At 58.9% G+C, this 27,985-nt stretch overlaps 1 protein-coding gene across 1 annotated transcript in view; it reads right to left on the reverse strand.

Annotated features, from left to right (window-relative positions):
- Positions 1-27,985, reverse strand: part of LOC117643454 (orexin receptor type 1-like) — a 34,075-nt gene that overhangs the window by 5,750 nt on the left and 340 nt on the right. The window contains exons 2-5 of the mRNA XM_034382371.1: positions 15,650-16,126; positions 7,135-7,282; positions 5,758-5,991; positions 4,682-4,874 (exon numbers count right to left, since the gene is read on the reverse strand). Coding sequence (XP_034238262.1) covers positions 4,682-4,874; positions 5,758-5,991; positions 7,135-7,282; positions 15,650-16,126 — 1,052 coding nt within the window. The remainder of the gene's footprint in view (positions 1-4,681; positions 4,875-5,757; positions 5,992-7,134; positions 7,283-15,649; positions 16,127-27,985) is intronic.

Here is a 27,985-nt window from a genome sequence, read left to right on the forward strand (position 1 = left end):
GGTTAGGATTGGTTGGAACATTTAGTTTGAGAATAAGATCGGTCGAGAGTAGGGTAAGATCTGTCACGAGTAGAGTAAGATCTGTCACGAGCCCGTTAGGTTAGGTTAGGATTGGTTGGACCATTTAGTTTGAGAATAAGATCTGTCGAGAGTAGGGTAAGATCTGTCACGGGTAGAGTAAGATCTGTCACGAGCCCGTTAGGTTAGGTTAGAATTGGTTGGAACATTTAGTTTTAGATTATTAAATAGCCTTCCGTCGATTCAAGGAGAAACCAACCATTGCGGAATCACAATCCTTCGCGCAAAAGCATACTTCCTGGCTATCACCCCCCCCCCCCCCCCCCCCGAAAAGAAAAGAGGCTCGTTTTCAAAATAAACACATCCAAATTTACTACTGATGAAAATGCATTTCCATCTCCAGCAGAATCCAGCTCAGCATCGAGGCCGAAGGCCTTCCCCTGGCTAGTAAATTACCTAACCTAACCTAACAACCCATGCGCGCACAGCAGGGTTGCGTCTGCCTTGCCGCTGCGCTTTCACCTGCAGCGGGGCGGCGACACGGCGACGCCGGCCGGGGCACTGCCTCGCATTGCCTCGCATTGCCTTCATTTGCACGTAGATTGACTGGACGTGAAACGAGCCCCGCCTCCCCGATCCGCGCCCCGCGCCCCGCCCAGGCCTGCCCAGAGGACCCTCAGCGACCGTTGATTCCCGTAAAGGGGATGGAACGAGGAAAAAATTCAATTTCAGTTGCTTTTACTCTTATTATTGCGAAAAAAAAAATGCTGAAAAGAGATGTGACTCACAACAAACGCGTTTAAAAACAGACGATTAAAAACTGCGTATTAAATTTACCGTGCTTACAGACTTTATCCGATTAGCATCTATAAATGTATAAACACGCGTTTTGTTTGCAGGTCGCGGAGGGTTCTCCGTGATGCGGTGGGTTACTTCCGAGTATCGCCGGCTGGATCTCTCTCTGGATTTACAGTGATGATAGGGGAGCATCTGCGGTGGCGGTCGGTGGCGGCGTGCCCGGGGAGCCAGCTGCAGACAAATCGATGGCACAAAGGGCGCTGTGGCGGCGCGCTCGGACCGCGCGGACTGTGGGGGCGGCCGGCGGGGACGAGGGGTGCCTCTTAGCGGGAATGAAATGTCTAATAAAAAAGTTGGGCTCACTGACTGGCCTCGTCGCGCGGGGAGCTTCCTGCCCCTGGCCTAATCTCTGCCACGAGATGGGCCGGCACTTCTTGTCCGAGTCGCCGAGTCCGCCGAGTCACACGGCGGACGTCGCCAACTTCCTCGCTCGCCAGCAAGAATGCCGCCGGGGCCTCGGCCAGGGCCGCCGAACTCCTACACTCTGAACGCCACCGAGGGGACGGTCAGCGCGGTGATGGCGGTCGCAAAACAGTCACCTCCAACTTTTCCGTTCCGCGCGGCTCGGGCGGTACGGGCGGCACGGGCCCGACGCAGGTCGTGGTACAGCCACAGGTTGAGGACGACGACGGCCTCGCAACAATGACGGAACGAATCTGGCTCGGCAGTGACGGGAGGGGAGCCTCTCAGCAAGGGGTGCTCTCCAATTTTTTATTTTTCGGGGAAAGCATCGCAAAGAAAGAGGACGACTGAGTGTGAGTGAGCGAATGTGTTGGCGTGAACGGGAACCGTCGGCGCGCTCCCCGTTGTGTCCAGTCCTAAGTTTTCCATCTCGCAAACGATCTCGGAAAGCCGTCGTCGACTTTTGTTTTTGGGTGTGCCACTCAGGGATTCCGACGCCGAGGGGGCGGGCCGGGCCGGGCCGGGCGTCGGGGCGGCGCACAGTGGGCCAGAAGACCGGCGGAGGCGGCCAAAACTCTAGACGCGTTTTGAGCTCTAGAGTCGCTATGCAGGACTCGAACGGAACGTGTGACCCCACCAATGGATTGCTCTCCGAACGAGGAATCCATTGGTGGGGTCACACGTTCGGTTCGAGTCCTGTTCAGCGACTCTGGAGCTCAAAACGCCTCTAGAGTTTTGGCCGCCTCCACCGGTCTTCTGGCCCACTGTGCGGCGCGCCTAGGAGCCGCCCAGCCCGGGGAGTCCGAGAGCAGCAGGCTCCTTCGGAGAGTCGCTTCCCTCGCTCTGTCTCTCCCGCACCTCCACGGGACGCTCTACGAGTGCGAGAGAGACAGAGCGACGGAACCGACTCTCGGAATCAGGCTAGCCGCCGGGCTGCCCCCGGGCTGCTAATTTGCGTGTGTGACCGCCTAGGTAGTCGGTGCGGACAGCCGACAGGTGGTGCGGGTGGTGGAGGAGGCGGGCAGGTGGCGGAGGGGGGGGGGGGGGGGGGGGTGTGGGTGGAGGACTATTACAGCGGGGTAAGAGCGTAGAGTGGTGGTAGGGGGGAAGCAGCTGAGTTACGTCACTTCTCGGAGACATGCTCCGCGTCGCTCCGTCGCTCCGTCGCTCCGCGGACTGTCAAAGTCAGGTCGGGACGGCGACGCGGCGACGCACGGAATGCCTGGCCCGGTCACGCGACACACGCGACGCGTGCCGCGGGCCACGTGCGGGCCGTCGGGGCGAAGGAGAGGGGGGGGGGGTGCGGCGGGGGTCGCGAACGGCACGGCGTTGTCGTCGAGGCGCTTTGACTGACGGCAGGGCACGCGAAACGTTACCGGAACGGAGCCAGGGGTTGCTCGCGGAGGGCGCTGCCACACTGCCGCGCTGCCGAGGACGCGGCACAGGACACGACTCGGAAGGAGCAGCACACAAAGGCTGGAGAAAGAGAGGCAGGGAGAAAGCGTCCTCGGGGAGCGCCTTGGCAAGGGGGTATTCACTCCTAAAAGTGGTCGACATACTAATACCTTTTGAAAAGTATTACATGAATTACATCCTATTAGCTAATCTGTCAATTACAGGTATTACCTCACTATTACGGCTATTACAGACCTATTACAATACTATTTCACCAATTACAGGCGATTATATCGAAGAAAATCGACGATTACAGAACTATTAGAGAGCTATGAAAGCAATTACTGACTATTACATCAAATACAGTCATTACATAAATTACACAGTATTACACACCAATTACAGCTAATACATAACAATTACAGCTATTTCATAACAAATACCGTCACAACAACGCTCTTTTCTGACATTTTAAACGATTTCTGTGTTACTATTACCACCTATTACACATCAATTACACTCCTATTACACCTATTACGGGGCCATTATAGGTAATACACCATATTACAGCAATTACACAGATATTACCTATTACAGGAACTATTACAGGGCTATTACACACCCTTCGACCGACTAATACCTGAGTGAATACCCCCTTGCGCCTTGGTGTGCCCGGCCCGGCCCGGCCCGGCCTGCACTCACATTAGAGCCCTACCTGTGGCGGGCGGAGAGAGCGAGACGGAGGGAGTGATCTGCCGAAGAAGCCCCAAGGACCCCGAACACATTGAGGGAAAGATACCAACTCTGTCTCCGTTTTGATCGGCATGATGCCCGGGCCGAAGAGACTCCACAATAAACCTCCACGTGTGGTGACTGGTGACAGGCGCCTGGCTCGCACCGCCACGTCCTGTCACGCTCCCGAGGGACGTCGAGGGGATATCACGCAGCGCATTAGACCGAGGGAGGCTAAAACCTGTCGCTGTCGAGCCGAGCGTGGCTCGAGCGTGGCCAGGGCCCGGCCGCCCATTCCCTGCTGGACATGCTGATGTGTCGCCGCTTTAAGCAGTCCGATTCCGAACGGTGCTTTCATCGCTCTGCCTCACTCGCAACCCCTCATCGGCGTACGAGAGAGACAGAGCGACGAAAGCACCGTTCGGAATGAAACCAGCCCTTTACTGGACACCGTCCCTCCGGAATAGGGTCGAGCGAGTGGCACGCGCACAGCTGGACCAGCCCTCTCTTTCCTTCCCTCCCCCTGCCCCGGCCCCTCGCGCCTTGCCGCCAATTTGACAGCAGCTTGGGCGAAAGGCGACGAAAGCGAAATGAATGGACGTGGCTCGCTATTTTCAGCACCACTGCGGCCAGGCGGCCAGGCAGGGCGGCCAGGCAGGGCGGCCAGGCAGGGCGGCCAGGCAGGGCGGCCAGGCAGGGCGGCCAGGCAGGGCGGCCAGGCAGGGCGGCCAGGCGGTGGCTGGGGGTGCCCGGAGTGGCGCCGTGAAATGAGCAGGCTGGCTGCGTTCGAAGCGAGCCTGTGGAACCCACGAAGGCGCGGGTGGCGCGCCGTGGCTTCGGACGCGGTCCGCTAGGGGCGGGGCGGGCCGAGGGGCGGGCGGCGCTGCAGCCGCGTTTGTCACCTTTACAGCACCTGGCTGCCATTCACAAGCCACACTGCAAAGGCGCCCTCAATAAGTTGGCAGCGACTACCCGCCAGCTCTCGCGGCTCCGGGTCCCAGCTGGGCTTGCTTTGAGAGAGTTCAGGACGTTCATCGCAAACATGGGAGGAGGCGCGTGGTGGAGGTTCTTTCTCGGAACCGCTGAGGCAAGCCGAGTGCAGTCAGCGAGCGAGTCAGCTTGCGCAGAGACCCGTCCGACCCGCCCCTGTTTGTGAGCGGCTTGAGCTACGGCGGCCTACCCCTGAGGCGGGACCCACTGACGCGGTGCCCTCTGGCGGCCGAAGTTTGCGGCGATGTCCGGCTGAGGAACACGCCGCGCACCTACTGGCACCTACCGCAAGATGCTGAGCAGGTGCACCGGCAGGTAGCAGATGGCGAACAGCAGCACGACGGCGACCAGCATCTTGGCGGCCTTCCGCCTGGAGCGGGTGCGAACCCGCCAGCCGCTGCGTCTGCCCTGGGCGAGGCCGTGGCCGAGGGTCTGGCCGGTGCGGCCGGTGCGGCCCACGGCGTCCACCGTCATGGCCGCTGCAACAACAAACAGTCTCAGTGAGTCTCTGTGACGGATTCGCCGCGGAAGCGGCACTTGGGGACGCGGTTCGTAAACTTGAAGAGTAACGAGGCCCTGAGATGTAAGTCAGTTTGAGTTAAAGCGGCTCTGGTGACGGTATTTCAGAAAGTGAGTAAGCGCCCGCACGCCGCGCGTCGCGCTGGATATACGAGCACGGGGCCCAGGCTGGCCTCGGCACACAGCAGCGGCGGCAGCGGGGATATGAAACTTGCAGTCCACTTGGCGCCCGGCCGCCACCCCACCCCCACCCCCACCCCTCACCCCGCCAGCCCCAGGCACCGCCTGCCAGGCAAGGCCGGCCCGCTCCGTCGGCTCTGCCAGCTCCGCCAGCTCTGCCGGCCAACTCGCTAAGTCCGTTGCACCCAAGTCCGCACGGGGATGAGCGAGCACGGCGCTAACGCCGCGCTCGGGGGGTTTTGGCTGCTCTTCAGCTTTCGGCGCGGTGCTCACTCGCTGCGGGAAAACACTCGCCGATAAGCCGGCAATGGGAACGGATCGGCAAAGACAACAGCGCCATGCGCCGCTGCGTGTGATTTCCGTTACGGGAATGGGGGCAATATGCTGTGAGCCTAGCCCCGCTAGCACTCCTCGCAGCCTGCGGGGCAATATGATGTGAGGCCAGCCCTCGTCGCAGCTTGCAGCGAAAAACTAATACCTGGTGGGCGACGCTGCAACTGTGAGAAATCCAGCGTGGATAAGAGAGAACTTTTGCGATCAATAAAAAGTGTTCTCTGGAGCGCGAGCAATGTGTTACCACGTTCACATTTTCTTACAGGGCGAAGCATGTCCGCTGAAGTGACCTAACCTAACCCCACCTAACCTTATCTCACCTAACCTCACCTAACCTAACCTCACCTTCCTCCGGGAAGTACTTCTCGTCCCACAGCACCCTGGCGATCTGGCAGTAGGCGATGAGCATGAAGCCCAGCGGCAGGAAGTACAGGAACAGGCTCTTGACGCAGTGGAACACCATGTCCGTCTCCGGCGTCCACGAGGGGCAGCACTGCGTCAGCAGCACCGAGTCCACGTTGAACTTTTTCTGCTCCGTGTGCAGCACTACCAGCTCGGGAATGTCTGAAAAAGAACGGAAAAACCATTTAAATTCCAATTAAAATGAAAAATAGAAAGGTTAAAATACGGTGTTAGGAAATCCTATTTTTTTCATCGCAATTGTTGTTAATTCTGATGGAAGCGAGCCTGGAAATGAAGGGTCGCGTCCCGGACGCTGTGGATGATCGTCGACGGGAGGCCACTAATTCCGACAAAGTAATGACACCCCTTCCCTCCCCCACCTCCTACCCCTCCCCCTCCCCCTCGCACGCGCCCACGGCCCACCGCCTCTAACGACCCCTTTCGGCCCCTGCTCGGTCACAAACCGAAGGCCCCCTGCTGGCCGCGTGCCCCGCGGTGCGAGGCGAGCAGTCCGCGACTTTAGGGGGGGCCTTGCTACTGAGGCGAGGTGAACAGTCCGCGACTTTGGGGAACCCTTACTACTGAGGCGGGCAGTCCGCGACTTTGGGGGACCCTTACTACTGAGGCGGGCAGTCCGCGACTTTGGGGAACCCTTACTACTGAGGCGGGCAGTCCGCGACTTTGGGGGACCCTTACTACTGAGGCGGGCAGTCCGCGACTTTGGGGAACCCTTACTGCTGAGGGGAGTACTCCGCGACTTTGGGGGACCCTTACTACTGAGGCGCGTCGGGAGTCCACGCACGCAGCTGGCCGCATGCAGGTCGCGCGTGGAGCGTGGCCCCGCTCCGCTCGGACGCTGGGGCTGGTTCAGCCGTAAGTCAGACCTGCCCCGGTTGCCGCTGTTGCCGCTACCGCTAACCTTCCCGCACGGCGCCGCACGGCCACACCAAGGTTTATGACGCAGTAAGGCAGGAAAGCTCGGCATAGTTTAAGCCAACGCCCGACCCGGCCGCCGCTTTCGCGCACGAGAGTGTATGTGTGTATGCAGGCGACCGGCCGAGACCACACCCCGCCACAACACCACACACCTGCTGCTCACACCTCCCCGGCAACGCGGCGACGCGGCGACCCCATAACAAAGTTTCTCGGCGCACAGCGAGACGTTTCGTGGCGCCGGCGTTTTATCATTATGGAAAACGTCAGAATGAAATTACCTAATGGGTTGTTCGTCGCACTCCTGCTCATTCAGCGGGAGCGAGAAAAATTCGATTACCCGTCCGTAATGAGAAAGTGTCCGAGACTCACCGAACAGGAGTGCCAGCGCCCAGATGAAGATGATGGCCCTCTTGGCCCTGCTGATGGTGGAGCGGAACTGCAGCGGGAAGCAGATGGCGTACCAGCGCTCCAGGGAGATGAAGGTGAGCGTCAGCACAGACACGGCCACGGACACGGTCTGCAAGCAGAACAATGCTGGCTGTCTCTATGATCGCTCTGTGAGTGGGCGAGTGTGTGAGTGTATGAGTGCATGCACACTCCAGCGCCCTTGTTACTGGGGCGTAGTTGCATCCGATGCACTGCCTACCCACAGGGCGCACCGCATTGCGCATGCCACGACTCCTGTGTAAGTCCGTCTGTCTGTCTGGCGGCTATTAGCTATCCCTGCAGCACCCGCTGCCGCTCAGGTGGAGCAAAACCCATGATTATCGATGCGAGGGTTGGTTGGGGGTAGTTTGCGGCCGACCTGCACTGCTTACACTGCTTTGCTGTTGTCGTGGACAACACCGCATCGAGCAGCATCCACGGCAAAAAGACAAGGACTGGCTGGTCGCTTGGCCAGCGTAGGTCAGCGCAGGGGCGCGAGAGAAAGAGCGATGACACTCTGCCGAGGGGCCCAATGGGAATATTACTCCACACGTGGCGGGCATCTGCAGCGGCCAGCACTTCTTCCCTGGAAAGCGTGACAGTCCGCGCATTGTCCCGTGGAACGACTCACTTTCGAGCGCACTTTGGTCTTATTTTATTTACCTCTTTGTTTATAGCAGACCCCTCACTGTGAGTGGCCACCCGGACCCGCGGCCTGGACCCGCGGCACTCGCGATGGTCTGATTCGGAACAGTGCTTCGTCGCCCTGTCTCTCTCGCACTCGTACGGGACGCCCCATGAGCGACACTGTGCGGAATTATCCCTCCGAATGAATGATCTCCCTAGTGCCCGGGGCCGTGCCGAGGCCTGCACATGTTTGCCTAATGGCGGCTTGTCTTACTGGTGACAGCGCCAGGCCGCGGGGGTTAAGCCCTCAATGCCAGACCATTACCCGGAGCCTACACGCTGCCGCCACATCAATAGGGCTACACCGAAAAAAAACCTCATGGCCTACGACGTTTACGGGAAAAGCTGTTGAAGTTACAGTAATTCACTGGAAAAAATGGTATAAATTTCACGCTTCGGATTCTTGACGTCGCGTTTTCTGCATAGCGGCCGTGTGACGTGGAAGTGACTTTGTGAGGGGTGAATTCAGCAAAGAGCGCCCAGTATGGAGGTGGAGGCGCATATCCGTAATCCACCAATTACAGACTACCTGCTCACAAATCCGCCGCGTCTCGAACGAGGAGTGCTTCCGACGGCTGGGGGGTGGGTGGCGTGGGTGTCGGAGTGATAACTGGACTCACTGTTTGCGTCAGCTTTGCGACGAGGAGGATGGGATTCCGAAAGAAGTGTCGGAATTCAGTTAGCAGACTTACGTTTGTTGGGGATGGGGGGAAGGCCCCGGGAGTTAAGGGTCGGGAACCTTTCCTCCCTCCTCTCCCTCCGTCTCTCCCTCTGTTTCCCCTCTCTGACTTAGTTAAGGCAGTGAGGCGGGCAACTTCCAGCCCGCTCTTCATTCACTGCTATCAGCCCCGCCGACCGGCTGCAGCAATTTGCCCCGCCAGATATTGAAATAAATGAAGACACAGCTCAGCGCGGTGCGCATGGCGCGTACGCTTCGGCTGCTGCTCGGTGGATCCCCCCTTGTTGGCAAGGGGGTTGATTCCAGTGCTCTTTCTCTCTCGATCTAGGACTTGTTTGGGACGCCCCGTGAATGCGAGAGAGACAGAGAACCGTTTGGAATCACTGTGCCGCGCTTCGCCGCCACCACAAGGGTTGCAAGGAGCGTGGGGGAGGTTGGCGGCGTTTCGAGGCAGAGAAGAAAGGTGGTTCGAGAAGGGAGAGAGAGAGACAACAAAAGAGGACACAAAAATGCCGCAAACTGCGGGCATATGAGAAATAACGCCCCACGAGCCGCGTGCGCTACGTTCCGGCAATATGCTCACTTTGGAAGAGCCGCGCTGGTTGCGACGCACTTACGGCCTGTGTGAGGATGCCTTGCTTCCTCAACTCGTGTCGAAATGGCGTGAAATCAAGCACTTTCCTCTTGTATTCATTCTGGAGGCCCGTCCCCCAGTTTTCGGCCACTTTTGAAGTTACTTGGTTGAAATCGATGCTCAGGTCATCAGTAGTATGGTACCTCTAAGCTGCGGGTCGCCATATTTGTTCACCCAAACCCAAACTTTCCGCTAGGACAAATGTGGAGTTGGTCTTGGTCAGAGTAAGGCTGAGGTCAAGGATCGGCAGGTACCGCTTGTTTTCTTGATGAGGAGGAGGCAAAATATCCCTGTTTCAAGGATGGGTGGATACGGTTTTCTGTGTAAAACACAGACCGCACTTCCCTTGGCGTACTTATCACACGTCGCTCACAAAACCCGGGAGTGTAGCAAGCCTGAGTCGTTTTTTGCATAAAAGTGCAGTGCACGTTTCCCCGCTCCATAAATTCCATTGCGCGATTCGTCCCGCGCGTCGCGAGGCGAATGTTTACCGGGGTGGACATTAATTTCTCGTCGCATTCTGTAAGGACGCGGCGCGCGAGTCTGGTCACGAACTGCGGTCCCCATTCCACCGCCACCGAAGTGGCCTATCTGACTAGGCATCAAACGACGAAACTGACTGCCAAGCTATTCAAATTAAATGGGGAACTTCTTTTGTAAGAACTAAAAGCGTATTCTTTACTGTTGGCTGAAATTGGGTTAGTTAAATCTTCGTCGCAATTCGCTCCAACGGAGATTCGTGTGACTGCGAGACGGTGTGTCTACTTGTCCCTTCTCCACTTGCCGACACGAAGCAAACGACTCCAGTTGGCGGGACGTCGTCACGGTGCGCATCCACGGCATCCCATGCAGGGTGCTTCCGAACAGTGCTTTTGTCTCTCTGCCTCTCTCGCACTCATGGGGCGTCCCGGCGCGGCGCGAGAGAGACAGAGAGACGCTGCGCGGGCGCGGCAAATGTGCGTTTCCGCAGATTGACGCCTTGCCCCGCCCGCCGCCCCACGTCCCCCCGCGTTGCGCCGTTCCCTGCGTTCGCAACCCCGCCGCCTCAAACTTATGCAGTTTCCCCACAGGAGGAGCTTTCCCTCGCAGATTTTATGGTGGGGCGGACCTTGCCGTGCCCCGGCCGCCCGGCCGCGCGCAAAAACGCAATATCAAAGTTAATCAGAGCGCTCAGCACGCGGCGACTGGCAGCCTGGCGGGAGCGCGCGAGGAGTGTGCGCGCTGCGCGGGTCGCGCATCGGGGAGGAAGGCTTTGTGCGGGCCTGTCGGCCTTTCGGCCAATTTCCCCCACCAAACTTAATTAGTGACTTTTGGCAGTGTTCGTAAGAGCGTGGCGCGCGATTGCCGAAACGAGCAGAGGGAGGGAGGAGGAGTATCAGAGTCTGGCGATTTTCGTGAGGGCACGGTGTGACGTTTGACCTATCCTGCCGGTGGGTCCCACGCGCGCCAGGACACCGTGAGGCTCCTGGATCCGCTTGCCGCGTCCCCACCGCCACTCCTCCCACCTCTCGATGTCACCTCCATGCTCCGCTGGACGAAAGTGATGATTTTTCCCCTGCAAGGCCGTACTGTGGAAATACAACATGCCGTCGGTACTTGGACAACTCAGCTGTCTCCCTGCGCCGCGCCACTGGCGAGTGCGTCCTTCTCTCTCCCTCTGCTATGTAGTGCATGTGTGCGAGAGTGTGAGGGCGGCAGCGGTGATGAATGTTTGGCTCACTTCATCACGTTGTATGGTTATTGATGCCCACTTTCGTGAATTAATTGGCGCGGGTGGCCATGAGTAAGAGCTGGCACATTTTCCCCCTTGTTCCCCTTACCCCTCCCCTGAGACCGGGGGGGGGGGGGGGGATGAATCGGCCCGCCGTTGATCTTGTAGACTTTGGCTGGCCGGGATGGCGATAGAGTCCGCCCGCTCCCCGAAGGCCGCAGCACCGCAACCGTCAATGCAAGGTCCTCCAATATTCAACGCCGCGCTGCCCGCACTGCAAGCCGCGGTCGGGCTTTAATTACCACTAATTACGAATCGAAGCTTCTCTGTATCGAGCAATACGATGGCCAACAGTGGTTTCTGCCTTTCTCGCACTTCCGCGGGGCTTCACGTGACGAGAGAGAGACGGCGCGCTGAAAATCAGCCTGCGGGCGGCAGCGCCGCACGGCGCGGGGAGGCGGAGGGATGACTCCGTTGTTCTTTGATTGCATTACACCGATTCCGATTGGCAGCGGTTGTTTGCTCTGCCTCACTTGCACCATATGCGGACCCTCTCTCTGAATGCGAGAAAGACCGAGCGACGACTGCGATGTGCGGAGTAAGCCGGTAGATCTCATTTGCATTTCACAAAGGATGTTGCGAGCCACTCTCACCACGGCACGGCAGCCTTTGACATGCGTCAGGCAGGAATACCCCGTCTCTTCCGGAGCAGCGATATGCTTGGACTATCGTTGCGCCGTCATGAGATTAATCGAAATCGACTGAGATTAATTAGTTTTCCGTCGTGCTGAAATAACGATAGAAGCACCGGGAATGATCAGTGAGACTTTGCTGAAAGTGGGTTGCATTTTGTTTTCTGTGTGGCGCCGTTTGAGAGGCTACAACTCTGGCGCCACGCCATGGTCCCCGACGTAAAGCCCTGGTCGCCTAACAGTGTTTGCGATGCTTGCGCACGGAGGCCGAGGCGAGGGAGTCGACGAGGCCCGAGGCGCTGGCCCGATGACTCGGTGACCCCCACGCTGCACGACCCGCGGCCACCTCCAAGGACGCCCCGGATCTCTCCCGACGGGGACTCGAACGACCCGTCCGTACCACCCGTCGATGAAAGGCATCTGCAGGAGTAAAACCTGTTGGTGTTCCCCTTTCCCCTCAGCCCCCGCGTCCCACTGATCCAATCACGCCACTATTCGCCAGATTTATCCTTGTCATTGGACTGACTCCAACGACACAGCCCTGTACGCAGTTTCCCAACACCAGTCACGCTCACTCGCACTCCTTGGCGTCCTAGGGGTGCGAGAGAGACAGCGCGACAAGGCCCCATTCACAGACGGACCCAGCCATGTTGTTAGGAGGCACAGTCATTACCGTTGATTGGATCGGGTCCCGTGGTTCTTGAGAACGTCGCAGTCTCGACAGGTCGGGGGACCATCATTTTTCGCTCTCGGATTCGCCCGCTCGCCCACGACACCTCTCCGGCCAGGCTTTTGCGCATGACAACAGTATAAGCTGCCGAAAATAAATCCATTTTTAATTTTGTATCGACTTTGGTATGATTACATACAGTGTCCTCGATAATCCCACCCACAGTTCTTCTCGCGAAAGTTTTGAAAGTGGAAGAAGACTGGCGAATCCTTGTTGACGGTAGGGATGGGCTGACGAAAAGTTGACCACGGGAAACGACGTCAAGCGAGCGAGAATGTTATTTGGGTCGTTAGAGAGAAGAGGCACCCCCCAGCCGGACGTTTAGTCTCGCCTGAGTAATACACTTGTCCGTGAGACCCTCCCCACTCACCACCATCTGCCGGCGACGCCCCCGCCGCGCACCAACGCCCAGGGGCGCCCAGGGGGTTGTGGAGAAGCGCCGCAAATCGTGCCCCGCCTCAGCCAACTGGATCACTGTCCCAGATACGGATGCTTCGCTAGTATCACGTCACGCTTGTTTCATTTCTTCCCAGTTCAAATGACGCCAATGGAACGGCTAGCTCGTGATCTTTCGTGCAAAGTGGTGGGGGATTTTTGGCTTTCGGTACACTCTACCAAAAATGTCCTGTAAATGCCGTTAATTTATTACCAGTTTTCACTGTAGGTCAATTCACAGCGTTTGCTGTGAACTAGTTCACGGCGTTCACTGTGATCTCGGTTACAGTGTTCACTGTCATCTGGTCCCCAGTAAACACTGTGAGTTTGACGCCGCTGAGCACCGAAGTACTGCAAATCAGGCTCCAATTCACGGCGTTTACTGTGGCCAGATCACAGTGAACACTGTAACCGAGATCACAGTAAACGCCGTGAACTAGTTCACAGCAAACGCCGTGAATTGCATAACAGCAAACATTGGTAATAAATTAACGGCGTTGACAGGACATTTTTTGTAGAGTGTACGAAAGTTCCGGAACTCAACGAAAGTACCTCTGCTTACAGTCCGCCCGTCGCGTCATAGAAAGAGATAATTTTACAATGACGCTTCTGCTCCTGCATGTCAGCCCGCATCGACAGGTCCAGGCCCAGTGGTTCCCAACCTTAGGGTCGCGACCCCAAGTGGGGTCGCGAAAAAATTTTAAGGGGTCGCGGCGAGGTAGCTGGGGTCGTGTTTTGGGCCGATTTTAAGCAGCCACTGCGTCTGATCGGAGGCGGGCATTTTGCTCCCTCAACGGGCAATTGGTCTTTGAACCATCCTTTAGCATGCCTTTGTTACGGAGTGTGATTATCAGTCTAAGTTTGGGAGCAGTATTGTCTCAAAGTTTACCAAAACGGTCAGAAATGTCTTTGAAAAATCGTGTTTTGGGCCAATTTAAAGCAGCCACTGCGTCTGACCCGAGGCGGTATTTCGTCCTCCTTCAACGGGCAATTCGTCTTTGAACCATCCTTTAGCATGCCTTTGTTACGGAGTGTGATTATCAGTCTAAGTTTGGGAGCAGTATTGTCTCAAAGTTTACCAAAACGGTCAGAAATGTCTTTGAAAAATCGTGTTTTGGGCCAATTTAAAGCAGCCACTGCGTCTGACCCGAGGCGGTATTTCGTCCTCCTTCAACGGGCAATTCGTCTTTGGACCTTCCTTTAGCATGCCTTTGTTATGGAGTGTGATTATCAGTCTTAGTTTGGGAGCAACGTTGTCTCAAAGTTGGCCGAAACGCTCAGAAATGTCTTTGAAAAACCGTTGTGACTGTTTTGGTCAACTTTGAGACAATACTGCTCCCAAACTAAGACTGATAATCGCATTCCGTAACAGAGGCATGCTAAAGGAAGATCCAAAGAACAACTGCCCGTTGAGGGAGCAAAATGCCCGGCTCGGATCAGACGCAGTGGCTGCTTAAAATCGACCCAAAACATGATTTTTCAAAGACATTTCTGAGCGTTTTGGCCAACTTTGAGACAATACTGCCCCAAAACTAAGACTGATAATCGCACTCCGTAACAGAGGCATGCTAAAGGAAAGTCCAAAGACCAATTGCCCGTTGAGGGAGCAAAATGCCCGCCTCGGATCAGACGCAGTGGCATGCTAAAGGAGGGGTCCCGTGGGGTCGCGAAACTTTTCCTGGGGGTCGCGGAAATTTTTGGCTACAAATTTGGGGTCGCGAGCCGAGAAAGGTTGAGAACCGCTGTTCTGGCCGCTTCCGCCTCCCCTCCACGTGCTGGAATTGGAATCTCTCTCTCTCTCATACCCCGCGTCCCCACTTAGAAATCACTTGAGCCAGCTTTCAATTCCACGTTCGATTCGCGCTCCCTCTCTTTCCGTCCCCTCTCCCTCCCTCTCCCTCCCTCTCCCATCCTCCGCCCCGTCGCTCGGCGGCTCTGCAACCGCGTCGGAGACAAAGACAGTCGTATGTGGCGCCGGTTTCCACCTCAGCGGTGCCAGGGCCATGGCAGTCCGGGGGGGACCTGCTTCGGCAATGGGACATTTTTGGCCGCCCTGGCCTTCGTGCCCGGCACAATCATTCCGAGGAGTCGTTTCGACGCTCTGTCTCCCTCGCACTCATGGGGCGTTCCGTCGCGGTGCGAGAGAGGCAGAGCGACGAAACGTTTCTTCCAAATGGCTCGGCTGGCGCCACAACAAACAGCACGGCGGTATGGCTGGGCTGGGGCGGTGGGGTGGCCTGTTGCTCGCTCGGAGGACTCCTTGCGACTCCCCTGTTGGCCCTGTCTCCCAGGTCGAGAGGGAGAATTGAGGTTTCGTGTACACGCTTCCCGCGCAGTCAGACCCCATTTTTCACTCCCGCTCGAGGGGTTGCACAGCGCGGTTTTCCAGCGGGCTACTTTTGGCACGCAGCATTCGACCTCCCTGAACAAACAAACGACCAACAAACAAACCAAAGTGGCCCCTGCCAGTCCTCTTTCGGCCGTTTTTCTTTCGCGTAAACTGCGCGACACCAGCCTCGAGGAAACTTGTTGCCAGCCAAGCCTGTTTAGGGCTCCGCTGCTCCGCTTCGCCGCGCTGCAGGGCCTTTTAATGGGCATTGGCGGGCATTGGCGGGCACTGGCGGGCGGCATTGCGGCCCTTGGTCGGAAGTGCGTCCCTTTCACAGCCCGGCCCACTCCATTCGGCACGTTGCTCGCCATTAATTGTGGCACGAGCAGCGATTATTCCCCCGTTCCGTGCATTGAGTACCGGACCGGTCCGGAACGGCAGAAGGCTGGGCAGGCGGCCCCCGGAGCCTCACAGCCTTAAGCGGCCCCGCAGCCTCCGCAGCCTTTAGGGCGTCCACAGGCTCCATTGTCGGTTTCGCCGGTCCTTTAACGCGCCACTCACCTGGAAGTACAGCACCACCTTGCACATGAACCAGCCCATGAACCAGGTCTCCGTGACGTCCCACAGCACGGTGGGCGGCAGGCACAGCAGGATGACCAGGAAGTCGGCCACGGCCAGGTTGGCCAGGAAGTAGTTGGTGACGGTGCGCATGCCGGGGTTGCGGTACACCGCGGCACACACCAGCGCGTTGCCCACCAGCCCCACGGTGAAGACGCACAGGTGCATGGCGATGAGCAGCCACTCGTACTTGGTGGGGAACACGTACGTCTCGATCATGTCCAGGTACTCGTCGTCCGGCACGCAGTAGTCGTTGGTGCAGTTGGTCATGTTGCCGGTCATGTTGTGCATGAGGTCCCACAGGTAGGGGTTGTCGCCCGGCGCCGGCGTGGCGTCGTCCAGCTTGGGGCTCCGGATGACCCCGGCGGGGTCGTTGGAGGTCCCGAGCCATCTCGCGGCCCCCAGAGCCACCATGGCGACCTGCGGCAGAACGTCAAGAGTGTCTTCATCGACAAGCAGCAGAGCAGGACCCCACCGGGTACCGAAAATCTGCGCAACACGGAATTCGCCCGCACGCGCACGGCCAGCGTCGCAACTAAACCAAACTTTTCGGGCGAAGGAAAACTTCTTCTCCCTGTTAGAGCCGTCTGTAGAATTTCGGACCGACGGTCTCTCGAGAGCCGTGTGGAGAGCTGAGCACGGCAAAGCAGCATGCGACGAGAGACAGTTGTTTATTTTCGTTCCTCTCGCAGCGGAAGCGATAGCTTAAGCCACTCCACTCACTCGGGGCGAAAACACTTTGCGTGCCGAGTGGTGCCGCCCACGACCGCCCCCTCCATCGCATGCTCTGGCGACGGTTCGGCGCAGAATAATGCCGTCACATCCAAGTGGGTGTCATCTAAACACGCGGCTGTCCATGGAACAACGTCTGGAAAGGGGTGAGTGGGAAGAGGCGGCGAGGAAGAAGAAGAAGGAGAGGTAGGATGGCGATAGTTTGGACGTCTGCGCGGTGCGGCCCCTGTAGCGGGTTGTTGCCGCGGGGCTCGGGGCGATGTTCCCTCAAAGGCCTCGGTGGAGCGGCAGCGACAACTTGGCTGCTGGCAAACAGCCAGATACCTGGTGCCTCACCCGCCTCGCTGCCTCACTGCCTCGCCCGCTGCAGAGATGGCACGGCGCCGTAAAAGTCACACAAAAACCACATCGACCGCGAGCATCGCGAGTCAGTATCGTGGATCCACAACGTGCCCCGAGGGGCAGGGCGTGGCGCAAATTGCCCACTTTGGCGGGAGGGAGGAAAACACGTCCTCGCCTGGCTCCCTTCCCAGAAACGCCCTTTGAGAGATACCGATACCTAAAACTTATGGCGGTGAAATTGCCGCGCTGCCGACGCTTATATAACGGCCCTGCTGTGATGGCGTCCGACAGACGCACGCACTTGCCGGCTCGCTGGGGGCGACATCGAACCCAACGCCGGGAGAACAAGGGTCGGGGGCTTGCCGCTGGCCACTGGCACTCCATCGCCTCCGCGGCCAGCAACCTAATCCTCTCCAGCGATATGCGATCCTTCGTCTCCTTCGTCTGCAGGCCGCCTCGCCGGCCTCGCTCCACCAGGTGCTCGTCATTGGCTCCAAACAAGACAACACAGACGGAGGCCTTCCAAGGAGCCGTGTACTGTGTTCTCTAGAGGGCGGTTTGAAATATTCAAGACAAGCTGAGCAGACACTTGTTTCAATTGCCATCCGCCGTTCGGTGTGCCCTCGGGGAAAATAAAAAGACATGCTCCCTCGGGTTCGACCCAGAAAATCGGCGCCGTTTTCAAAGTTTTGCTGAGCCTCCCCGGGGCCGGGTTAGCGTTCTCCAGCGCTCGCCAGCAAGGACCCGAGGCCCGGGCTGGAGCCGGCCTGCAGCCAGCCCACCCCTCAAAGATACATGACGTCGCACTGCAAGGGGATGAGACCTGAGACGGTGGAAGGGGTGTCCACGCTCACAGAGAATCAACTCTCAAAACTGGCGGGACGCAGACGTTCTCTAGAAAGTCGGGGCCTAAATCCACTCCTGGCCAATTTCAACGCTGGAGCTTTCCCCCGCTTTCCCCTCTCCCTTCTCCTCCGAGCCGCAGGATTCTCCTAACTCGTCCCTTCAATACCTCCATTCATTAATATTATGTATAGGCTACAAGGGCAATGAATTTCACCGGGATGAGTCCTCTGCTCCTCCCCCTTTCAGTTTCGCTCCCGCACACCAATGATTGAAAGATTAATCCATCATTTGTGTGGGACGTCAAGCAAGCTCTCAGCGGCTCTCTGTCAAGCTGACTGTGTAGCGAGTTGAGTACTGCTCCGACTTGGGACAGGCGGCTTGCGACGCGGGACGCGGGGTGGCGCGTCGTGTCTTCGTGCCGTCCCACACCACACTTCCACGCTTCTCATTGGATTAGCACTCGCTGTGTTGCGGAGGGACACAAAATGAGGATGGAACTATTTTGGCCTTTTTTGTCTCTTTTTCTCAAGAGAGGTTCGCGGAGCATGGAGCATGGGACAAGGGACCCCGGGCCGGGAGGGCCCCCTTCACTGCTTGCCAATATCCCAGGCCGCCTGTTGCGTCCGCTATGGCTCTGATTCCTTTGACGCCTCCTGCTGCGCTGGCTGCACCCCCCCCCCCCCCCAGCCTGCCTTTGCCTTGTCCGTGCGACGGCGAAGCAGTCGTCGCGGAGCTCAGCGTTGTCAAAGTGAAACTCATTTAGTTTCTCAGTACCGACCACCCTACTTTCCCTCTCACGTTCATTCAAATTAATTTATTTCATGTGCCGTCCCCAGAACTCCACCATGACAACATACGTCAACATCGCTCCCCTTTTCGCAGAAATGTGGCTCATCCTCACCGCTCCTCCGAAACCAGATCTGGCTCATTCCGAGAAGTGCGTGTACTCTTTTATGGCGCCGCCGGGCGTCCGCAGAGAGCGAGGTCGGCCGGTTGACGAAGAGGCAGCGGGCCAGGCCGCGGCAAGGCGCGGCAAGGCGAACCCGGGTCTGCTCCCGACGACGGGGTGCGCTCGCCCCCCTCCGACCCGCCTCTGTAATTTCAGCCCGAAAAGGCCGGAAAGCTGCGCGTACTTATCAGGCTGCGCCGCGCAGTCCGGCGAGGCGAGCCCCAGCGAGGCCCCACGGGGGGCTTAGTCGGACTTAATTCACAGGGACACGGCCGACTGGCCGCTTACAACCCTCTCATCTCCCTTTGCCTTCTTCATGGCACACCCGCTGGGTACTGCCCGGCGTCCCGGCGGCTGTGTGTGTTTTTTTTTTGTTTTTTTTTTTGTCCGCGCCTCAACAATCTCACCCCTGCCCCCGCACCTGCCAGAGCGAATGGGTTGGAAATTCCAAAACTGCCGTTCACCAAGGGCGGCATCTTCCACCGCTGCAGTGTTGCCACACAAGTGAGCAAACATTGCCAGTGTCGAAGCCCGGATGTTGCTGAGGTTGGCAACCGTTCCGACACTGCCCCTGCTCCACCCTGTGGCAGGCCCTGTGGTCCTCGGCCTCGGAGCCCGCAATGGCAATGGCAAAGGGACCGCCTGCGGGGTAGGCCACCGCGTGGACTCGCGACGTGGCTGCGCGGCGTGTGGCCTAGCGCCACTCTCGCGGGCGTTCGTCCTTGCGTCCGCTGGCTCTGCGTGCTCTGCGTGCCTCCCCCTCGCGGGCCCCGTCACCGGGAAGGCTGAGAAGGCCTTGACGGTGGCGTGGCGCTGCAGCGGGTGCGCTCCACTGCCCGCGATGCACCCTAATGCAGTTTGACAGTGCAGCACGGTGCAGCAAGGACGAGACTGACGCTGGCACGGCCCCGCACGGCCCCGCACGACTCTCGCACATAAAAACGAACGACTCCCACGCCGGCTGTGTCTCCGAGGCTCGCCTCCGAGGCCGAGGCCCACCAGGGAGGCTGGTTCCTCGTTACTCCGTCTCTCTCCCACCCGTGGGGCGAGCCGGAGGAGCGGGAGAGAGACGGCCCGTTCGAAATCACTCCCGCCGCGACCGCCGGGACCCCGGACCGCGGGTCCAGTCGGCGTTTCCAACGGATGATTCGTCCAAATTGAAAGCAAGTAGCAGTCACGGGACTGATTCCCCCGGCTTTGCAGTGGAGTCTCAGGGAACGTCAGCGGTTCGATGCCTGGGTTCCTGCAGCCAGCTTCCTGTTGTTTTGTTACCGTACTCGTATTGTCCACGACGGGGTGCTCTTCCGGGCGGAGCTCCTCCCCTTTTTTTCCGTCCGCCTCGCTCCGGAGGAGTAGTGGCTCCCCCATATGTCCAGCTTCTTGTCACCGTCCTCTCGCCAAGTTTACCAGCGCACTGATGCGATGTCCCTTCCGCACTATCTCTCTCGCACTCACGAGGCGTCCCGCGGGAGAGAGAGGCGGAGAGAGAGAGAGAGAGAGAGAGAGAGAGAGAGACTGGTAGTTCGGAACGAGCCCGCAGATGGCCCCTGAGCTCCCCGATTCTCCTCGGCCCCGCTGCAGAGGACTGGACCCTGTGGCGTCGTCGAGGACCTTCTGCAGAGCCGTAGCGGCGTAGCGGCACGCCCGGGGGAAGTCTTCGCACTTTCTTTTCCGCTTTTTTTTTCTTGTGCAAAGAAAACGGGGCGAGGTTCACTGTGATGGTCGCGTAGTGTGCCATGACCAGCACATCGCTGAAGCCAAGCTAGAAACGGCGCAGCGGCCGCCTCAGTCGCATTCACAGGATTTCTCTTCTACCAATCACTGATTCTGTATTGTTGTTGTTTTTCTGGACCCGTATGTCACTGGTTACGGCCGACGCACGGGCGCCCCCTACCGCTCGGCAAGCCGCGGCTGTCGGCAGGCGGTGGCCGCAGTGCCCATACTTCTCTCAAGTTGCTTGTGGCCGGCAGAGCCGATGCGGGGCGGCGCGGGGCGGCGCTCTCGCTCCCTTCCAAACTAGATTTCCCTATGAGGCACTTCTTGATTGCGGCCACATAGGCGAACGCCTCGAGTGCGGGTGCAGGCGGTAGAGGAGGGGAGGGGGGAGCCTTCTCTCTCTCGCACTCGAGGGGGGTTCCTCGGCGGAGCGGGAGAGAGCCGCGCTGCGGGCGGCTGGGAGCGGGCGACCGCGAGCCCCACAGGGCACAGCCATAGCACAGCCCCGGGCTCAGCCAGTGCATTAGGGGGGGGGGGGTGCGGTGCGGGCGAGGGTGCGGGCGGGCGGGAAGCGGCAGCCCGACGCCCGGCCCAGCGCCCGCCCGGCCGCCTCGAGTTTCAATTTGTATTCAAACGGCAACACCACGTAAATACGGCGGCGAGTTGCGCTGAGTGGGGCGGGGCGGGGCGGGGCGGGGCGGGGCGGGGCGGGGCGGGGCGGCTGCCACACAAAGGGCCCGACAAAAGGCCGGTCAAATGACGCCCTGCAAAAGATGAAGAAGAAGCCCTGTCGCGTTCAAACTTATCTGAAGGGAAGGGGAAGGGGGGAGCCTTATTAGCAACTTATGACCTGCTTTCTTCTACGTTTTTCGTTTGACCAATTCCCTGCTCCCCAGAACTTTCTGCAAAATTTCCACTTGTTTATTGCAGCTCTTTTCGGATGAGTTGAAACATGGTGAATCCCAAGCGACGCGGTGACATTCGCTTGAGCTGGTCCGCTTTAAAAAGATGAGTTTGGCACACATTTTCAAGTGGCTCCCGCGCGTTGAGCAACGCGGTGCGGTTCCAGCGATTAATCGAGTGGCAAAGGATTAGTCGCTGTCACACGGGCACAACGCACACGCTATAACGCACACTGATACACATTACTCATACACAGACAAACGCGCACGCACGCTTTCCCTCCCTCCTCCTCCTCCTCCCCCCCCCCCCACACACACACACACTCATTCACTAGAGGTAGACGACTCTCGGCGGGCTCGGATTTGGGATAACCGCGGTCAACAAGCTCTTTCGCGCGGTCTGGCCGACGAATAATCTAATTCCTCCGCGTCGCTTCGCCCAGCTTCGCCCTGCTCCGCCACGGCCGGGACCGGCACGGCACGGCACGGCCCATTCAGCCTCGAGGTCGTCGCACAAAGCACAAAGCAGGCGACGGGGCGGCTTTCATTACCAAAACTGCGCCGCTCTGACTTATGGATGTCACACTGCTGGACTGTTTTCGTCCCGGCAGACGTCGCACCCTGCTGTTGCGAACCGCCTCGGTTTCCGTTTCCACGCAGAGCCAAAGCAGCACTTTGTACGTTTTTAGCAGATGATACCTTTACTCAAAACATACCTAAAACTACAACTACAAGATACATAAAGGTGTCAGCTAGCTTTTACTCGAGAGTCCAAAAACCAAGTGCGTATCCTAACAATATAATAGGGGCTGGCTGCCGGGGCGGGCTGGTGTGTCTGGCGGTGAGGCGCAGCCTGCGCGGAATTCGACAATGGCCCCCCCCCCCCCCCCCCTCGCGCGCGACGGCCTGCGCGCAACATTGACAATCCCTCCCCGATTCAGCCCAGAGGCACCGGGAGCTCGCAATCCAACGGGCACGGCGCGGCGGTGCAGGCCAAGGCACAAAAGACTCAGTTAAATACTATATTTGGAATGAGCCCATACTATCCCGTAGAAGAAAACCAAACGAGTATCATCTGCTTTCATTAACGTTCGTTGAATGAGATTTTTGGTTCGAATTAGTGACGTGGCGCCTTGACGTCCCGACGTGTCCGCACTGGCCACGCCGATGGACTCCAGCCAGGGCGTCGGACTGGAGCCTCGGCGCGTCTTTTCGGCAGGCCGGCGGCCTGCTCGGCGCGGACCAGCGCCATTAAGGCGGGGCGGTTGCTGCGGTTCGAGGGCCAAAGTAGGGCCGCCGGCGGGGCTGACAGTTTAGCGCCCAGTCGGCCAGGCGGGGGGCAGGCGGAGCGGCTGGAGCCAAGCGGGGCGATGGCCTATTGGTGACACCTCACCGCTTGACATGCGGATAATTAGGCACAGGTTGCTGGCTTGCCTCCCCGCCCCCGGAGCGCTCCCCCCACCACCCCTCCCCCCACCAGGGCTGCCCGCCTCGGCACATCCATTTCACCTATGCTCCTTTTGTCCTCCAGCCTGACACCCTCCCACTCCCTTTTTGCTTGGGTGTGTGTGTGTGTGTGTAGTGTTGTGCAGGCGAGCCCGCTCGTGGCCCGCGTGCGTGGGAGTGAGCGAGGGTGTGTTTGTGTGTGTGCGCATGACTGTGTGTGTGAAGGCGAGGAGCGGTGGGGGCAGGGTTTGTGTGACGCGTGTTTGACCGCCCCGGCCGGCATGCCACGGCTTAGCCTTTTTTTTTCGCCACGGCCGCGGCGGAGCGGCACAGCCGGGCACAGCAGACGCCCACCCTGGCTATCGTCTCCAACCCCTCGAGTATCAATGCGCTCCCGCAAAAACGGACTCCAGCCCCCAGCCTGTGGGTCTCACAGCGGGGAGTCTTGCCTCCATCGCGGCGGCCTTCGCCACCACAGGCATGCTTTGCCGACGTGGCCGTGAGAGCGGTGAAACCAGAAGTTTCAGTGAAGCAAAGACGAAACGCCCCTCATCGTCACGCTGATAGACTCCTCGCGGCCAGGAGCAAAAGTGAAGCCGAATCGCATGACGCAGCCGCATCAAGGATACATGTTTGCCGTTATTAGAGAGAGTGCGGGCTGCAGCCCGGGCAGGCCTCCCTCGCGCGGCCGGTGCGGCCCGGCACGGCACGGCACGGCACGGCACGGCACGGCCCGGCACGGCACGGCACGGCACAGCACGGCCCGGCACGGCACGGCCCGGCACGGCCCGGCACGGCACGGCACGGCACGGCCCGGCACGGCACGGCACGGCACGGTACGGCACGGCCCGGCACGGCCCGGCACGGAGAGGCCATGATGGAGATGCGAATCTCGGTAGTGCTCTCGTGTTGACCCGCAGCAAACGTGGCCAACAAGCACGTCCGCCGGGATGGTTGTCGGGATGGCTGCCGGGATGGCCCGGGAGGAGGGAGGCTGCCCCTGCCTGCCCACCGGGCCCAGCCACGGCAGCCCTCATATGTCCGAACGGGTGTCGATCGGCCCCGCGGGACGTGGCCAGCCACAGCGCTTTTACCGAGATTTGATTTGTTCGTGCGGATGGCCGTGCTGTGTCACCTCGGCCATCTCCTGACGACAGCCACTGGATGGCCGACCGCGGCGTCGTCCGCCGGGGACGCACAGTGGGCCAGAAGGCCGGTGGAGGCGGACGAAACTCTAGACGCGTTTTGAGCTCCAGAGTTGCTAAACGGGCCTCGAACCGAACGTGTGACCCCGCCAATGCATTGCTCTCCGAACGAGGAATCCATTGGTGGGGTCACACATTCGATTTGAGTCCCGTTTAGCGACTCTGGAGCTCAAAACGCGTCTAGAATTTTGTCCGCCTCCACCGGTCATCTGGCCCACTGTGGGACACCCGCCGTCCCCGGGGCCGAGGGCCGAGCGCGGTCGCGGGGCGCGATGAGGGGCCGGCGGCCCACGAGCACGGCGGTGGCCTCGGTGGCCTCGGCACGGGGCAGCAAGTGCATACACCTGGTGCAAACAACGGCGAGGTCGTTAACGTGCGGGACAACGCCGCCAGAATATGGCTAGACACAGCCATTTCGTTTGCGCCATCATTGCCCTTGTCGGTGCGATCACACAGCTGTGTACCAACACTGGTACGTTGACCCCACCCGGTGTGGTTGCCTGGTTAACTCCCGAGTCCAATTGCGAGTCTCGCCATTCCGAACAGAGGTTCTGCTTAATCCAACTCCAGTCCACCTTTGGGCAGACGCGTCCCGTCAGCCAAGCCCACCAAGTGAGGACTAATCTAATTTCGGTAAGTTACGGACCCCCACCAGGTTGTTGCGGGGCAGGCCCGGCAGGCCCGGCAGGCCCGGGGGAAGGCCGGCAGGGCTGGCGAGGGCAGAGAGCGCGCTTAAGCTACGCTCCCGCTTTTGCGCGGTAACCTTGTCACTTGAGAGTCACGCCGAGCCGCGCGGGGGCGACAGCGGGGGAGAGGGTAAGCGTAAAGGTGTGTAGGCGCAGACACGGCGCGGCGTGTGTGCCCGCCCGGCCTGTGGCACGGCCCCTGTTGAGTTGGCAAGCTGCACAGCGCGGCCCGCACTGATGCTCCTCGTTCTCGGCCAGGGCCGCCCCGCCCCGCCCCGCCCCGCCCCGCCCCGCCCCGCCCCGCCCTGCCCCACCAGGGGCCTAACCAACCAGGAGCCCCGGGGCGGGGACCTTGTGCCTACACCTGGAAAATATTGTCCCCGCCAGAGGAAGATACTATTTCAAGCGCACACGCACCCACCGCGAATGACAGGGCACTAGGGGACGCAGAACTAGTTGGTGGCTTCCTTGCATGGACAGTCAGCAATTGTCTCTCATCGCCTTTGTGTAACTTGCATTTATTTTTATTTAAGTAACCTGATTCGTAGTCGTGTTTTCTTTTCTCTTGTTTTGCATTTTATTAGTGGCTGCATGGGAAGAGAAAATTGTTTGTTGCCATCCTTCATCACATACATGAGCAGCCCAATGGAAAAGGGTCCCCTTTAAAAAGGATACCCTCGGGAGCAAGGGGAAAGGGGGAAGGAGGATGTGCCAACTTTCAGGCGCCGTCCTGTTTTTAAGCGCAGATTAAAGGTTCGAGAAAAACGACGCTCGGCGGAGGTTTTTACTACAAATGTAACCTCACACTTTAAGAAAATATGACGGAGAGAAGGTTCGGAATATGTTTGGTTCTGGGACCTGGGACCACTCTACTTGCCCGAGTACGGACTTACCAAAAACACCACCAAAAACATGTGACGCAGCATACTGCTGTTGTTTCGTTTTCCAGCGCATAGTTTGTAGAACGGGAAAGAAATTGAGCGAAAAACTATGGCGATCGGTTGATCCTGGTCGTTGTGCTGCCCCTCCAGCGCCCCTCCAGTGCCCCTCCAGCAACGTAGGGCAGCCACGCCATCGCGCCAGTCCAGCCGGCAGCAACGACGGAACAACAACAACAACAACAACAACAACAACAACTACAACAACTACAACAACAACAACAACAACAAAAACAACAACAACAACAACAACAACAACAACTACAACAACAACAACAACCCTCACGCATCTCGGCATTCCACCGACACCACCGTTCGGCCAATAAAGTTTTATTGTGTTTCTGCCCCACCGATCAGGACTCGCGCGCTGAATCGCCCTCTCCATGGCGAAGGCTGCCGCTGCTCACCCACAAAGCAAAACCGAAATCAATGTAAAGTGCAGTTGGTTTGGCATAATCAGGCTCTGATTGTTCCTCGGTCTCTGCTTTCCAAAAGCAGTTTCTGGAAATAGTCGAATGGTGGCATTTAGAGTGAGGTTTAGTTAGCGGGCCGGACAGGCCGATTCCAGTGCTTTCGTCACTCTGTCTCTCTCGCACCCCCACGGAATGCCGCGTGAGTGCGAGAGAGACAGAGCGACTAGCCGGCCGGAGTGCCGGGGGGGGGGGGGGGGGTGGCACCGCGACGCCCGCACTGTGACGTGCCGCCGCGCGCTGCCGTGCCACCGCGCCACGCACAATTAAACCCAAGGTCAAGGAATCGTAATAATGAAAGCAAGAGGGGAGGGGGGGGGGTCTGAGGAAGCAGTTGGGGCGCGGCAAGTTCTTCCAAACACACCTGCCACGTCCAGCCGGCTGTTCAAAATGCCCTCCCCTACTCCCGGCGTCCCGTTCCCTTCCATCCCATTTGGTTTTGGTACTAACAAGAAGTGCCAAAAAGTTTCAGGATTCCATGGACCGCGACAAGAGAATATAATTAAGCCAGTTGACCCGTGGGAATATGAGCACTTATAGTTAAGATCTGCAGTTCGACGCCTCGGCAACGCAAAAACCCTCGATTGCTCGCGCCTGCGATCATAACTTTTTCAGTAAGCCCGTCATCCTTCCAGCCGCAGTATTGGCCCTCCTTCATTCTTCCATGTCCCACTGGGCGCTAACCTTTCCTAAATAGTCGCCGTCTTGGGAGGGCTTCACCCGAACTGAGGCTAGGTTAGCGCCCTAAAGGAACTTGTCAGAAAGGGGGCCGAGATTTCGGCCGTAACAACGGAACCCTTTACAACTTGACTGCCGTTGGCCGTCGGGAAGGCCTTGAAGGCGTTGACACCCCGCTGGGTGTATGCCGCCCCGCCAGGCCCCGCCAGGCCCCGCCCCTCTCCACGGCCGTCGCCGACTGCGAGAGGCGAGCGCGAAAGATGGGATTGATTAATTAATAATTTAGGACGCCGGGGCTGTTTTGCCCGCGCCACTTTGGAGCCGCACTGGGTGCTAAGCAAATCAGTGCAATTACACAGCGCGCGTGGAGCGTGCAGAGCGCGGCTAGCCGTGGGCCTTGGGTGGGCCCTTGGTGGGCCCTTGGTGGGCCCTTGGTGGGCCCCTTGGTGGGCCCTTGGTGGGCCCCTTGGTGGGCCCCTTGGTGGGCCCTTGGTGGGCGCCCTTGGTGGGCGCCCTTGGTGGGCGCCCTTGGTGGGCCCTTGATGGGCCCTTGGTGGGCCCCTTGGTGGCCCCTTGGTGGGCGCCCTTGGTGGGCCCTTGGTGGGCCCTTGGTCGGCCCTTGGTGGGCGCCCTTGGTGGGCCCCTTGGTGGGCCCTTGGTGGGCGCCCTTGGTAGGCCCTTGGTGGGCCCTTGGTCGGCCCTTGGTGGGCCCTTGGTGGGCCCCTTGGTGGGCCCTTGGTGGGCCCTTGGTGGGCCCTTGGTGGGCGCCCTTGGTGGGCCCTTGGTGGGCCCCACGGCGCGACAAGGCCGCACGCCACCCCCTCGATTCAGCTTGCACCGCCAGCGATACGCAGTGACGTGCCGCGTCTCGTTAACGACAGTCAGCGACAACTTGATTCCACGTGGGATTTCCGCCCTCTTGCACAACGCGTCGCAACGCGCTCCATTTACGGAATGCCACACACGAAATAGAAAGGCCCGTGTGGTTTCCACCGCTGTTCGCAGGGATTTTCACCTGAGTGCGTCCGAGTAGTTCTCTGCGTCGAATGCACACAATTTAGTTCGAACACTCGCAAAGCGAGGAGCTCGCGCACGGATATTTCAAAGGCACGCAAAGTTGCGAAAACGAAAACTCGCAGCAACTATTTGCGTGCGCCGGTATTTACATTTGGTGTGCACCTCGACGCAAGGAGTAGTCTCGGGGGAATTGCCGGGGGTGGCTTCAAAGAGGGGATTGGATTATTGGCTCGGCAGTCACACTCCAGTCTCGTCGCTCCGTCTCTCTCACAGAGCCGGTTCAAGTAGCTCATTAAGTTGATTAAACCAAATTTTTCAAGTAAAAACTAATTTAAGTTTGGCCTTCTGGTTC

Source organism: Thrips palmi, unplaced genomic scaffold (assembly GCF_012932325.1).
Source record: "Thrips palmi isolate BJ-2018 unplaced genomic scaffold, TpBJ-2018v1 HiC_scaffold_17, whole genome shotgun sequence".
In the NCBI taxonomy this organism is placed as follows: Eukaryota; Metazoa; Arthropoda; class Insecta; order Thysanoptera; family Thripidae; genus Thrips; species Thrips palmi.